Below are 15,521 nucleotides of genomic sequence, written 5' to 3' on the forward strand. Positions count from 1 at the left end.
AAATACAGAGAGTAAGAAAAAGACTGTAGAACTTTAAAAATCATATCAAATGTCTTTAGATATAAAACCAAATCTGATAAAAAACAAAAAATTAAAGACTAGTTCTTAATCAAATAAAAGACAGCATTTTTTCTGAATATATACAGTAAATACTGTATAGAGAAAATATAAGCTTTTACATTCACTAAAAATGGTGTAACAAAAAGAATCAATGTACAGTATTAAAAACATTTTTTACTTGTTAAACTATACAGTAGATAATAATACTAATATAATAAATTGTAACCTGATTTCTGTATTTGTTGGTTGAAATTTATTTTAGTCATATGAGCCAAAAATAAATCTGTTACAGTATATTTCTTTGAACTAAATGTATACAGTATAATAAGAAATAGAGGTCTCCAAGTAAGGGAAAGACTGCAGAAAATGCCCTACAAAACAATGGAATAATGAAAACTATCACATCCTTCATTTTCATCTGATTAATAAATTGTTAGTATTATTAAAAAGTAACAGAAATGAAGTCAGTTCATTATTAGCCTTAAACATGATATGATGATAATTTTAAGAAGCATACTTTTTTTATAACTTTGTGTTCCTCTTAAGACACAGAGATTGTAAATAAACTATAATAATTTATGTTAATAAAAGAAATGAAATCTTTGCATGTCTGAACTCGCTTCATATAATGCACATTTAAATTATACAAAAATCATGTAAAGTGCTCATTTGCAAAAGGGAAGTAAACTTTAGATATCTAGAAACTTTTAAAAACTGTGAAGGTAGGCATATTAAACAAATCACAGGCATGTAACAACAATACAGTTAGTAAAGAAGACTTCTACATCGATTCACTAGGAGTACATTTTAAATCTTATCCCGAGTTTGTAAACTATTACTGTTGCTGATTTGTCTTTTTTTTTTCTTGAAATCACAGAAGGATATACTGTTGTTCAACCAAAATACAAGGCCTGTAAACATGTCAAATAAAAAAACAGTATAAACAGTCTGTAAAGGTTTTAGATAAAATCTCAAAATCAAAAGGGAGAAGAATTAGAAGTGAATGCCAATTAATAATTATAAAAGGCAACAAAGAAATTCAAAAAGAACAAAAACATTTATTTTCTTATAAGGAAAACATAAGATTTCATCTTGGTATCAAAGCTAAAAAGACTAAGGCACAATTTTAAAATATTGCAAAGATTAATTTTCATTATACCAATAATATACAATTTTGCCATTGTTTAACCAATAATTTACCACCAACAGCAATGTAAGAACACAGAGGTTTACTATAAAATGTGCATAATAAGAGCACATGAGGCATGTAGAATAATAAAGGAAATACATCACAGAATTTAGATTAAACAAAAAAATTATGCTGGCTTTGTGTTGTCTTTTATGTCTCTTTTTTGGTTTAGATGTTCACAATTAGTGTTGAGAAGATTATACCTCAGTATTAAAGAAATGTTTTTCCTTTATTTATATATTAAAGTAGCTATGATTTTCATGTTAAAACTTCAAGTCAGAAATAGTAAAAACCCCTTGAATGTGATCCTTGAGTTCCCTGGTTTTGTTAAAACTCCTCTTCTTCAGACACAAAATAACTCTGTTTTTTTCTCACATTCCAATGTAAACATTCTGCAAGGCTCTCAAACCAGTCATTCACTGGATCCCGAAAGCAAATAGATGGAACAGGGTAGCAGGAGGTAGTGATGGTTATACTGAGGAAAAAATAAAAGACACTTTTACAATCAAGAAAGATGCCTCAGCTCCAAAAAGGTGTATTCTTTAATTATGAAGAGTCGAAACAAGTTTAAACTCTCTTGTATGAGCTGCAGTTTCCCACAAACCTATTGTTCACCCCTAAATCTTAATGACAGACTATTAACGAAAGGATTTCATGAAGGCTGTCCCCAAATCTGATCACTATCCTGGGAGGTTCAGAGGACACAGATTGAAAATGCACACACACACATATGCGTGCCATTTTAAAAAAAATGTAACTGCAAAAATCGCTGAAAAAAAATGCAAAAATGCTTGTTAGGAAAAATAAAATGAAAACTATAACAGACAAAACGAGGCAACCACATGATAACAACAACTACATTGATGCCACAGGCATGCAGGCCTTACAAATGCATACAGAGAATGCAATGAGATTATATCCAAATGTAGCACTGAGGATCTGATTCCCAAAATTGGAGTAGTATTTCAGCTGTACCAGTTCCTGAAGCAATGACAATACAGTGTACAATCAGCCCAGTAAGTTGGCCCATTTATTTCAAAACAGAGTTCCTGGTCCATGCAATATTACTGAATTATCTCTTATACTGGAGTTTTTCTCCTTCTGGCTAGCATATCTCTCTTTTTCACTCGTTTTTTTCTTTCTCCTCTTCCTTTGCAGTTTATGTTTAGAAAAAGGTATTGAGATGGGACATCAGGGTTTAAAAAACAACTGTCATTGGCTAAGATCACCTGTCCTCTTCTAGGAGTCCTTGGCCTACAGCCACATAATGCAATCTGCCACTACGCACATACTCAACGGAAGTCAGGGAATGGGTAACACTAAATAACTAAATACTAAATAAATAAGATAGATAGATAGATAGATAGATAGATAGATAGATAGATAGATAAACTACTTATGCTTAATAATTAATAGTTACTTACACCTGAACAGTTTTTTTTTTTTTTTTTTTTTAAAAACATTAGAATCTATAGTCCGAAAATCACTGTTGTTCAGGTTTTTATGTTTGCTGCAATTTATTCACCATATTAGATTTCAAGTTCCTTTTTTTTTTTGAAGGGAGTCAAAAAGATCACATGCTAACAAAAAAAAAAAAATCAACATTATAAAGATCAAAAGAAGAAGGTGAGATGGCACTGCTTGACTTTCAGCTATACTGCTGGGTTTTTAAATATTCATAACTTGAGACAATAGAAAAAGTGCTAAATATGCAACTTTCTGGTTAAATTATAAAATAAAATCTTTTAAGAAATCCTCTTTGTAGGCTCTGCTCTGTACTCCGATTATTAATAATTAATGGAAATTTTGTTTAATCAGATGCTTTACTCAATGAAAATATGGAATCAATGAAGAAAACTCTTTAAGGAAAAGGACACTGCTGCCCATTGTTCCATTGTAGAATAACTTTGCACTTAAGCCCTCACTCAATTGTAATAGCATTTAAGTCTTGCAAGATACTAGGAATCTCAGCTTTCAGTGACCTTAATAGTGATAATATGCTTGCACCTTTTGATCAGCTCTGTTGTAAATATCCATTCAATAAGCTTGTTTTTCTAATTTAACTTAGGAACTTTGTTTAGAAGAAAAAAAAAAAAGTATTTGCCAAACTTCAACTAATCCATCAGCAACACTTATACTTGCTTGAAAGTATTTTAACCAGTGAGAAAAAGAATATTGGCTGCATTTCCAGACTTCTGACCTCAGTCAAAGAGTGGAATTTGATAAATCGCAATAATCATTCTTCTTCAATTTGCACAAAAAACGTGACATTTATCTGAAAACTGTTGACTGGACACATGTCTTCAAATTAAAACAAATTAATTTTTATAAAATTTATCAAGGGTTGGACCTCAAATTGTGAACGATGCCAGACAGTTCTGTCCACACACAGGCATATGTTTTGAGATTGTCCAAAATTAAAAGATTTTTTCTTATCTGCCAGATGGTGTAGCATTTGTGATCACTGCAGATCCTCATACATCACTCTTTGGAGTTACTTCAAATGAGCTTACCTTATCTCAGACAAACCGACCATTATTTCCTACACCACATTGTTACAGTGTTGACTAATAAGAATCTTAATGCATCCTTTGTAACTCAATGGGAAAATATTTATTCTTCCAAAACTTAAAAAAATCTAATTTTCTTCATTTGGAACTGTGTAGAGCTTTTTGTCAAGACTTCAGAAATGTTTTTCTAAAATAAGTATGCCGAGTTCTTGCCCATGTCTCTATGGAACTTCATGTTGTTTTAATTATTAGGAGAATATATAACACGGTGGGCCTCTTTTTTTAAATGACCAATTAGTTCTTTGTTCTGGGTAAGGGTGGGAGGTGCAGGTTTTAGTGCTTTCTATGGTTACAAATAATTGTTTCTCTGATATACGGTATTGATTGTGTTTCTTATTGCAAAAGTCTGTTCTAGTCTCTTCAAAGTAAAAAAAAAATGTATACAACAGATAAATTACAAATTAGGCAGAGATCATATTGATTGTCACCCCACAAGAGGTTTATTATACAGGCATACGTACAAACAATGTTGAAAGAAGGTATTATTGAGCCATCCTTTTCTTCCTGGGCAGCCTCTGTGGTATTAGTACACAAAGCCAATGGCTCCTGATGATTTTCTGTGGATTATAGGAAGCTTAATGATAAAATTAGGTCAGATTCATATTCTATGCCCTTGGTACATGAAATTCTGGAATCTCTTCAAGGGGACACAATATTTAGCTATTTAGACCAAAAAAGCGGATATTAGCAAGTATGCATGGCAAAGAATAGTATTAAAAGACTGCTGTAAATACACCAGATGGGCTCTACCATTTCAAAGTAATGCCTTTTGAACTGAAAAATACTGCGGCCTCCATTCAGTATCTCATGGAAGGAGTGTTAGGTGAGCTAAATGGAAGATATGGTTTTATTTATGTTGATGATAGAACAGTATTTTTATGTAACATAAAACAAAAATATACAGGATCTTAGGGTGGTTGTAGGCAAAGGTTTTAAGTGTGATCTTTGAGGGTTAATCATACACATTATTTTATTTACAATGGGAATCCAACTGACAGGGAGATGAGATGAGTTAAGAGTTACACAATGCTGAAGTGCTGATGTGCACTGTTTGGTAATGATCAATATTATGGCCAGGGTCACCAAGATCAACTATTTCAAGGTTTTCCAAACTAACAACGTCAAACAAGCAACCTGAACTCAGGCAGGCCATTAAAGGAGAGTAGGAGGATCAGAAAAAGATTGTTTCCATGTGTGGCTTGTTCATCTTTTGGGACATTTGATCTGTAGAGAAAGCATAAACACTTGGACAAGTGCACGGAACATCAGAGCACACCTATGGACGGATGGAGGACATTGCTCCTACCCAAGCCTGGACAAAATGCCTTCCCACACTCTGTCTCAACGCTGGACAACCGCTAATTGCAGGAAACCCTGACTGCGTTTGCTCTGGCCAAGTATAGCTCTCCTTTGACTATTATAGTATTGTGAGTGTTAAGCTGATATTAAACAGAAGTTAAAAGTATAATCTACTGTACCTTTAGTGTTACTGATTCTTAGTTCCTTTTAGAATTACTGCCGTACCACTCAGGAATGATATAATATATTGGTTTAGTAAAGGCTACAATCTCTAACGAACCTCTTCTCAGGGAGTGTGCACAAACTGCTGGATATAGAAATGTTTAAGAAATTATATCGGGCTCACCAATTTCAAGAAATGTCATCTTGCTCAAAATCAGCTTACTTTTCTGGGGCATGTAGTGTCAGGAAAAGGACTGGTGGCTGACCCTAAAAAAGTTGCCATACCTTTACAGACCTAAGAGTTTTCAGTGGTTCCTGGGAATGACAGGATGGTATCAAACTTATTCCATGCTTTGTTGATATTGCTGTGCTGGTTCATCAGCTCACAAAGAAGTGGACTGTATGGGAGTGGACACCAGAACACCAAACTTGCCTTAAACAATTTGAAAGAGGCCTTTTCAACATCAACAGTATTAGCGCAGCCTGACTCTGAGTTGCCATTCCAAGACCATATTGATGCACACAATATTGCAATAAAATCGTGTTAACTCAGACAAAAGATGACAAAGAGATATTTTGTATCCAGAGAATTAAGAGGTCCTGAGTTGAATTACTTACCATAGTATTGGCTGTAGAACAATGGAGACATTAGCTTGAAGGTACAGAGTTCATCTTGTATACGGATCATAGTTCATTGGTATGGACAGTGAATGTCCAATGTCAAATTAATTACATGGAGTTTAAGGTTAAAAAGCTTTTAGTTCAATGTCCTTTATAAGGACTGTGGAAATATTGTACCTGGGGGGACCGTTGACTTTAAAGGAAATTGCTTGAGCCTCAAATATCAAACGTGAATGTCAAAAGTCATGGAATAGTTGTGGCACTTTATGTGATGGTCACTTTCAATTTGTTGAGAGAGCAAGGGTGGTTGTTTTAAAGAATTTGAAAACAACATAGCAGGTGAATAGACCAACTGGTTCTTCTTGAGGAATTTGTTACAACTTCTTGTATTATCAGACCTATAACCCAACAAGCCAAGTACAAGGGAGAACCAAAAAGTAAAGGCAATCTAACCTTTAACATCGGTAACTGTGAGCAGATGAACATAACAGTTCTATCAATTCTTCCTGCAGGAAGATGCACTTCTTGTATCACTTTACTAACTTCTTCATTTCTTGGGAGAAGAAGCTTTTTGGCTGCTCCTGATCCCACGACTACACTGCTTCTTTAAACTCATTATCAGAGGTCAACCTGTGACCATGTAGAACCTCTTTAAGTGGACCAAAGATGTGATGATACTAGATCATGGCCGTAAAAGTAATATGGAAAATGTTCAAACCGCAGTTGCTACATTGCCTCCAACATTGCACCTATTGAATGGGGATACACTGTGTGTTTGAACTATCCATAAGCCACCAGGAATGAGTTGTATTGTATTGTGTTATCAGTTGCTGTTACTGCATAATTTTCAAACTACTTTTACTTTTTGATTTACGTTACGCATATATAAAATAGTGTTCCTTGCATATGAGGATGTAGTTTAATTAAAGGTATCTCTTTTTCAGGCAGTGTACGGATTCTCTGCAAAGTTAGCTCCAAGGTGGATTAAACTAGCAATAGTGGATAAAAAAACTGGTGCATATTAAAGACAAAATTAAACGGGGTAACTATGCAGATGTGAAATGTTACACTGTAAATGTAGTTAACATAAAACCTTGTTTTGATCCTCCGGCAGACCCGGCCAGTTGGGAGACAACAGTTGGGAGACCAGGTTCCATAAAAAATGTGAGGAAAGGGGCAATATAGAAGTGTGTATATACTATATATTTTATACATATATATAATAAATAAGCAAGAAAGTTTGCCTCTCCCAATGTTCACCACAAAGCAATCACCAAGTTAGAGGAATAATAAATATCCAAAAGCTACAGTTTCAGTAATTAATAAAAAATAACTAAATGTGTGAAAAAATGTAACTAATAAGTAGAATACTGGCAGAATTTAAAGACTTTATAAAACATTTTGGCACAGTGCTCACTGCTAGACCACTTTTGGCAATGTTGGGAAAGAGACCTCTTTATTAACATCTCAAGCAAGGAGTGTAATTTGATAATTATTCTAAATTTCCTCCAGGGATGAATGAAGTCTATTTGCAACATACTGTACATTCTTCCTCAACTTGTAAAGAACCTTGCTGTAATTCTTACTGGGCACATTCCTCCAAATTAAAACAAAAATACAGGATATCCATGATTGGGCCCTAATATTAAAGTTAATATGCCTTCTATTGGGAAATAGTATCACAAACTGTCTTCTGAGCTTTTTTTAAGTAAAGTAGACCAAAATTTCAAGGTAAGATAGCTCTACTCACTTATTATGAAAAAGTGATGAAATGTTCACCGGGGCTCTCGTCGTCGTTTTTGCCTCAGCAGGAATAGCAGCGGATCTATTCCTTCACTTTGGTCTGAAGGACGCACTTGTCCACGTACTTTTGTGCGATGTGATAATCATAACGTGTTGATTCCTTTGGTAAAATCACCGGAATATACGTCCATAGACGCTTTGAAGTTTGGATTATTTAATACTCGATCTATCTCTAACAAAGCTCTGCTGACTGGTGATGTTATCACAGACACTAAGATGGACTGTTTATGTCTTACGGAGACTTGGCAGCAACCGGGGGATTATTTCCATCTAAATCAAGCACTCCCTCCAGAGTTTGTCTGCATCTCCAAATCCCATTCTTCGGGGAAGATAGGCGGTCTCACAATAATACACCGTAAAGACTTAAAATTAACACTGATACCTCTTCCAGCGTAACACTTTGAACTGTTAGCTGGCAAACTCTGCGGAACTTCACCTACTATAATTGCTGTTTTATACAGACCTCCTAAACTATCAAGTGTTTTTATTGCTGAACTTTTTACTGTTTTAACAACTTTGCGTGCCATGTCTACTAATGTCATCCTCATGGGTGATTTTAACATACACGTTGACATGCCAACTGATGCACTGACAAATGATTTTAATGAAATCCTTAACTATTTTAATTTAATTCAATATGTCAACTTTGACTCATGACAAGTGTCATAATTTAGACTTAGTTTGCTGCTATGGTATCACAGCTCACAATCTTATTCTTACTGAATTTCCTATCTCAGATCACAAAATGATCACATTTGATGTTAGCATACCTCTCAGTAAATCAAAGGTTCAGCCTGTAATTTCATTTTGTAACGTCAAGCGTGTAAACCCAGAGACCCTTTTAGATTTATTGAAATCCCAGCCTATTGCTACTTCCACTACCACACCATCAGAATTAGTAGACCATTACAATGCTGCTCTGTCCTCTGCTTTTGATACACTAGCTCCCTTAAAAACACGGACTGCATAATTTATTCGCACTGCTCCCTGGTTTACATCTGAACTCCATCAGCTCAAAGCCACAGGCCGACAGTTGGAGCGCCTAGCTAAAAAGATGGGTCTTGTTGTACACAAGAAAATGTACTCAAATCACATGTTAAAATACAAAAATGCTCTCTCTGCTGCCAAAACTGTATACTATTCTAACATTATCAATGCAGGAGGGAAAAATACTAGAGCTCTTTTTTTTTTTTTTTTTTTTTTACAATGAAATGGCTAATTACACCACCAGAAAGTGTCGCTCACCATAACCTCTCTGTTAAATGCTGCTGTACTTTTTTGGATTTCTTCAACTCAAAAATTGAAAAAACCCATCAGCAACTTGCTTCCTCTATTTCTGCAGAAAATGACATACTCTCCACTATCACCCATATTCCCCTACCAACCACCCTATTCTCAGATTTCAGTTTACCAGCTGAAAATAATATCTCAGAGCTTATAACAAAATCTAATTCTTCACATGCCAATTAGATTCAATACCTACAAGCTTTGTTAAGTCTTGTCTGTCACATATTTCTCCCATGATAACTACTATAATTAACACTTCCCTTACTACAGGCATGGTCCCCCTCTCACTAAGAACAGCCTCAATTACTCCAATTCTGAAAAAAACAGGTTTAGACCCAAATATCCTTAACAAATATCAGCCTATTTCAAATGTTCCATTTATATCTAAAGTTCTCGAAAAGATAGTTGCCTCCCAACTCCAGTCCCATCTTTCAAAAAATAACCTTTTTGAACAGTTTCAATCTGGGTTTCACCCTAAACACAACACAAACTGCCCTGGTCAAAATCACAAATGATCTTCTCCGGGCAGCAGACATGAGACTTTTATCAGTTCTTGTGCTTCTCGACCTCAGCTCTGCATTTGACACCATATCCCATCAGATACTTTTGAAACGTCTAGCTAGTTTTGGAGTCTGTGGCCTTGTCCTCCAGTGGTTTTCTTCCTACCTCACTGATAGGAAGCAATTTGTTCAAATAAAGGGCTTTAAATCTGAGAACGCAGTCGTTACTCAGGGAGTTCCGCAGGGTTCTGTTTTGGGGCCACTTCTTTTTCTCATTTATATCTTCCCAATAGGTAATATCTTCCGGCACCATGGTATTAAGTTTCATTGTTACACTGATGACACACAGCTATATCTATCCACTAAATCCACTTCTGTTTTCCCTCCAGATACTCTTATGGCATGTTTCCAAGACATAAAGACAAATAAACAGCAATAAAACTGAGGTTCTCCTCATTGGCTCTAAATTTACACTTGCTAAGGTTAACCATTCTTCTATTTTAATTAACAATATTAACACAAACATCTCCTCCCAAGTTAAGAGCCTGGGCTTTTTTTCTTGACAGTACTCTCTTTTTCTTCCCATATAAGTAACATTTCTCGGACTGCCTTCTTCCATCTCCGAAACATTTCTAAACTTCGTCCTATTCTTATGCAACACAGTACTGAAATATTGGTTAATGCCCTAGTCACCTCACGTATAGATTACTGTAATGCTATTCTATCTGGCATCCCACAAAAACTTATCCATCGCTTACAACTTGTTCAAAATTCTGCTGTTCTAAATCCACTGAACATATTACGACTATTCTCTCTCAACTTCACTGGCTCCCTGTTAACTACAGAATACAATACAAAATACTGCTCTTAACATTTAAAGCTCTCCACAACCTTGCTCCCCACTACCTCACTGATTTCCTACAAACTTATCAGATCCTCCTCTGCAGCTCTACTTTCTGTACCACACATCAAACTCAGTTCTGTGGGAGCTCGAGCATTCTCTCATAGTGCTCCTCAACTCTGGAATTCTTTTCCCTCTCATATACGTCAGCTCGATTCAATAACACAGTTTAAAACTGCCCTCAAAACTTATCTTTTCAAGCTGGCATACCAATTGTGAATTCTACACTGTTACTCCCTGTTATCTTTGTTATTTGCTAATTATTGCTTTGTGATTTATCATACTCTTGTTTTTATTTTACTAATGTTGTTTAATTTTATCCTAAGGTGACCTTGAGTGCTAAGAAAGGCGCCTATTAAATAAAATGTATTATTATTAATGTTGCATGTTGATTAGCATATGCAACTAAGAGGACACACCCATAGCAACAGTATGATATGAAATATAATGTCACCAAAGTAGGAACATTTCTTTGTTTCTTACTGCCTTCCCAGTGCAGATCTCATTATCTTAAATTTTGTTGTGTCACTACCTGGTCACACACATTTAATCAACCATTAGTTTATTAATTAAATACCCTTCTCAGACTATACTAAAATGCTTTATAAAGCAAAGAACAAATTTCACTGCTCTTGTTCAGGTGGTAAAGTCAGTTCAAATACTACCGGCACATAGTTCTCTCTGTTCATTACATAAGTAACACACTCTGTCACTGAAAACAAAGCAGTATTATTAAACACCTCAGCCATTCTGCACAGTCACTTGTCTACCTCCTACAAGACAATTAGAAAAGAAGCCATCCATTTTACAAACAAGCTTCCATTACTCAAAAAGAACCACGTGTAAGCATGTCTAGAGGGAAAACGTTTTTGTGGTGAGTCCAAGATAAATTATTTTGGCCAATGTTTAAAGAGAGGTAACACAGCCCACAACTCAAAAAAAATATATAATGAAGTATGGTGGTCATTGCATTATACTTTGGGGCTCCTTTTCATCAAAGGGGACTGAGCATCTGATTAAAACAGAAGGAAAAATCGAAGGTAGAAAAATACAACCAAAGATATCCTATTTCAGTCTACTAAAAAATGAAGCTTGGATAAAAAGATGTCTTTTAGCGGAACAATGATCCCAAATGCAAGGCAAAACTAAGCTTGGAGAGGCTCTGTCAAAGCACTCATCTCAGACCGATTGAGAATCTTTAATACCACTTTAAAATTGTGGTGAAAAAGCATCTTTTGACTAACCTGACCACTCTGGAGCAAATGTACTTGGAGGAATGGTCCAAGATTGCTCCTGAAAAATGTATGTACAAGTGATTGAAAGCTGTTATTGTAGCAGAAAGTGGCTTGCAATATTATAGTATGAAGATTGAATACTTACACAAACACCTACTGTTTTTCTTTATTCTTAATATATATATATATATATATATGTTTTTACATATAATTATGTTATATTACAATAACCAATATTTAATTTTAGTTCTTCAAAGTAAAGAAATATATCTCTCTCTCTCTCTCTCTCTCTCTCTCTCTCTCTCTCTCTTATATATATATATATATATATATATATATATAATCTATATCTATATATATATATCTATATATATTCACGGCATTCGTAGTCTGTGTGACAATCTGATTGTATGGGTGGTTACTCTTTGCATTTATTTGACAGTAAACTATTTCAACCATATATATATATCTATCTATATCTATATATATATATATATATATATATATATATATATATATATATCTATATATATATATATATATATATATATATATATATATATATATATATATATATATATATATATATATATACACACAGTCGATTCTGCTTAATTGGGCCACCGGTTAATTGGGACAGCCGCTTATTTGGGCCAAATCTCAAGGAATGAAAACCAAAATAATAAACTAATACATAATTTAAATGCTTAATTGGGACAACATTCCGCTTAATTGGGACAGTAGCAGACGCGTGCTGCAAGTCAGTCATCTATCGTCGCCCGTCGAAGAAGCACTGGTAAGTTTAGATAGTACAATCTTAGAGTGGAGTAGCACATGTCTGCTTAATAGTCTACCGTCACCACTACCGAACCGTATTCAGTTACCCCTACACCACCTCGCGTGTACGTATAACGTATAAGTAAACTTTTTTTTTGTCAATATTATTTATAAAATTATAACCCTTGCCAAGATGCCAAGAAATTATTTTACACTTTCAAGTAAAATTGCTTTGCCAGCCATTTAATACAAGCCATCGTAATCTCACCGAGATAACTGGTGACCAAAATATACCATAGTGCGTCTCTTACAACAAGAAAATCAACTGCGTGAGGAATGGGCATTACAGAAAAGACGAACTGCAAAGGACAAAGTACAAACTTACAAAAACAAAAGACAGACTACACTTGATGCATTTTTGCAGCATTAAATTGTATGTACATACCTAATTATTTTACTTTAGAATTTATTATTATTTTTTCTTCACAGCTTATATTATTTTCTTATAATTTATATTTAGGTTCAATAATTTTATTAAAATATTGAAAGAAAATGATTTATTGTTTAATTTTATGTGGAATTCGCTTCATTGGGGCAGCCGCTTAATTGAGACAAAATGTCCTAGTTCTAATGTGTCCCAATTAAGAGGAATAGACTGTATATATTATATACATACATACATACATACAGTATATCAGGGAACAAAACTGCAGTATAGAATGAGACAAGGGTACTGACCAGGGGCACGAAGTATCATTTCATGTTGCATTTAATGTATGGTGTTGTATTAACTGTGCTGCATTTACTGCCTGCATTATATGACTGTCACTAGTCAGCAATTAAGATTTTTATTGTACTTTGTAAATATGATAGTGAATTTTAGCTTGTACAAAGAACCCACCTGTCTCCATGGCAAATTTCCTGACGTTTTCTCCCATCCAAAGAAACCCAAGCTGTATTTCGAGAATCTGGAGAAAGCATAATCTGTATAATAAAAAATAAAAATGAAAAATGGCAGTAGTCAGACAATCTAGACACTCACTTTATGCAAATCAGCTTTTGTATTACCCCCATTGTGCCAGTGGATTCCTAGTTTATCATAAGTTATAACAAGTCTAACGGACTAATAGAATGAAACAGAAACTGTGCTGGATGACAAAAAAAGAAGATATAATCAGGTCAGGTCAGGTTGGGGAGCATGCACTGGTACAGCTGTTGCCGCACCCACCACATGACGTGACAGCTCAGGATCCTGGTTGGCAACCCACCAAGCAGACACATGGTTCAGTATTAACCTCTGGAAATGACCATCTATCTGCCTCAGCCAGGTGTTACATGGGTATCCCCTTGGCCTGGTCCAGCCACTCTGGTCCTTAACAATTAGGATCCTGTGAGCCGGATCAACCCCGGGGAATTATGCCACATCACCATGGTGCCGTAACTGACACTTCCTCACAATGCTGGTAATGTGCCTAATTCAGGACTTCGTGAGCAACCACTCATTCGACACAAAGTCAAACCAGTGGTACCCAAGGATTCTCTGAAGAGACACAGTACAGAAGGGATCCAGTTTTTCTCTCAGGTCACTGGATAGCATCCATATCTCACAACCATATAGGAAGACCGGAAGCACCAGGACTGTAAAAACTTGGACCTTTGTACTTTTGCATAGATATAGGGAGCATTACACACCCCTTTCCAGTGACCCCATGAGCCCTCAATGCTCTCCTAATCCGACTACTGACTTCATTGGAAGAGACACCAGAGACATGAATGTCACTGCCAAGGTAAGTAAACCTTTCAACATGGTCGACACACTGCTGATGGCTAGGCCTAAGAAGTCATTAAAGACCTGGGGCCTCATGTGTAACGCCGTGTGTAGAACTCACACTATAACATGGCGTAAGCACAAAAGTGGAAATGTGCGTACGCACAGAAAAATCCAGATGCAGGAATCTGTGCATACACAAACTTTCACGTTCTTTCATTACATAAATCCTGATCAGCGTGAAAAGTAACGCATGTGCACGCGCCTTCTGTCCCGCCCCAACTCCTCCCAGAATTATGCCTCTTTGAATATGCAAATCGATATAAATAGCCTTCTGTGAAAAGACAATGGGAAAAGCACGGGGTAAAATATAACAATTTCAGTGAATACCAAGTGGAGGCAAAGGAAAAACGTACTATTTGTTGGTTTAAACAGTGGTATAATCAACAAAAGAAAGTTGATCGAGTGACATAGTGTCGGAGAAACTCGAAAGCTCAAGTTCATAAAGTCGCACAGTGTCCGAAATAAAAAAGAAGTTGTCACATATCAAAGTCGGCGTGAAAAGGCGACTTGCAGCGGACCGTCCGAGTGTCATATGAAAGCTTATTATGGTACAGAGACAAAAAATAGGCACACAGTGGCGGAAAAAAGCATGAAATGTCAACTTTAATCTCGAAATTTCCACTTTAATCACGTAGTTTATTTTGTCATTAAAACAGAATATCATAAACTTCATCTTAAAATTGTTTATTTTACTAGTTTCTCAAGTAGCACGTTAAATGCTTTGTTCTGTGTTTGATCTTCTATGTGCTCTGTGTGTGTGAATCACTACGTGCTTCCGTTCTTTCTCTTTCTCCAACAGGACACAGAATCCATTACATTCGTGATATTACAGCTCTCTGAATAATTAAAATACTGAGATGTACACGTGATATCTTTTTCATGATGATAGGAATGAAAGCATGTTATTAAACATGGGAACACGGTGGCACAGTGATTGTTCATATCTCACGCAAGAGGCTTGCTGCGCCATGTGTGACCTTCGATGAAATAATTTAATACAGAAGTACTGTCTCTTTCAAACGTACTAACCTCCAATTCCTGTCCTTACTTTTCTTTCTCCAAATACCTAATCACCACACAATCAGCTCTGTAATAGACGTTAAGCCATCTGTAAGCTTAGAACGCCGATTCTTCAAAACTTTTAAGGAACATTGAAATATCTTCGTAGTACATGTTTAATTAGTCTATCTGTCTATCCTTCCAGTGTTGCGTCAGCACCAGCAATAATACAGCGCAAGGCAGGAGCTATCCGTGAACTAGCTAGCGCTGCGGCACCATGTCCTCAA

At 35.6% G+C, this 15,521-nt stretch overlaps 1 protein-coding gene across 4 annotated transcripts in view; it reads right to left on the reverse strand.

The window, feature by feature from the left end:
• Positions 1–645: 645 nt before the first annotated feature.
• nadka (NAD kinase a) overlaps positions 646–15,521 on the reverse strand; it is a 235,054-nt gene continuing 220,178 nt past the window's right edge. For all 4 annotated transcript variants that reach the window (XM_051931383.1, XM_051931384.1, XM_051931385.1 and 1 more), the window contains 2 exons: positions 13,306–13,388; positions 646–1,724 (listed from right to left, as the gene is read on the reverse strand). In XM_051931383.1, coding sequence (XP_051787343.1) covers positions 1,577–1,724; positions 13,306–13,388 — 231 coding nt within the window. In that variant the 3' untranslated portion in view covers positions 646–1,576. The remainder of the gene's footprint in view (positions 1,725–13,305; positions 13,389–15,521) is intronic.

The sequence above is a fragment of the Erpetoichthys calabaricus genome, chromosome 8 (genome assembly GCF_900747795.2).
Source record: "Erpetoichthys calabaricus chromosome 8, fErpCal1.3, whole genome shotgun sequence".
Lineage (NCBI taxonomy): Eukaryota > Metazoa > Chordata > Cladistia > Polypteriformes > Polypteridae > Erpetoichthys > Erpetoichthys calabaricus.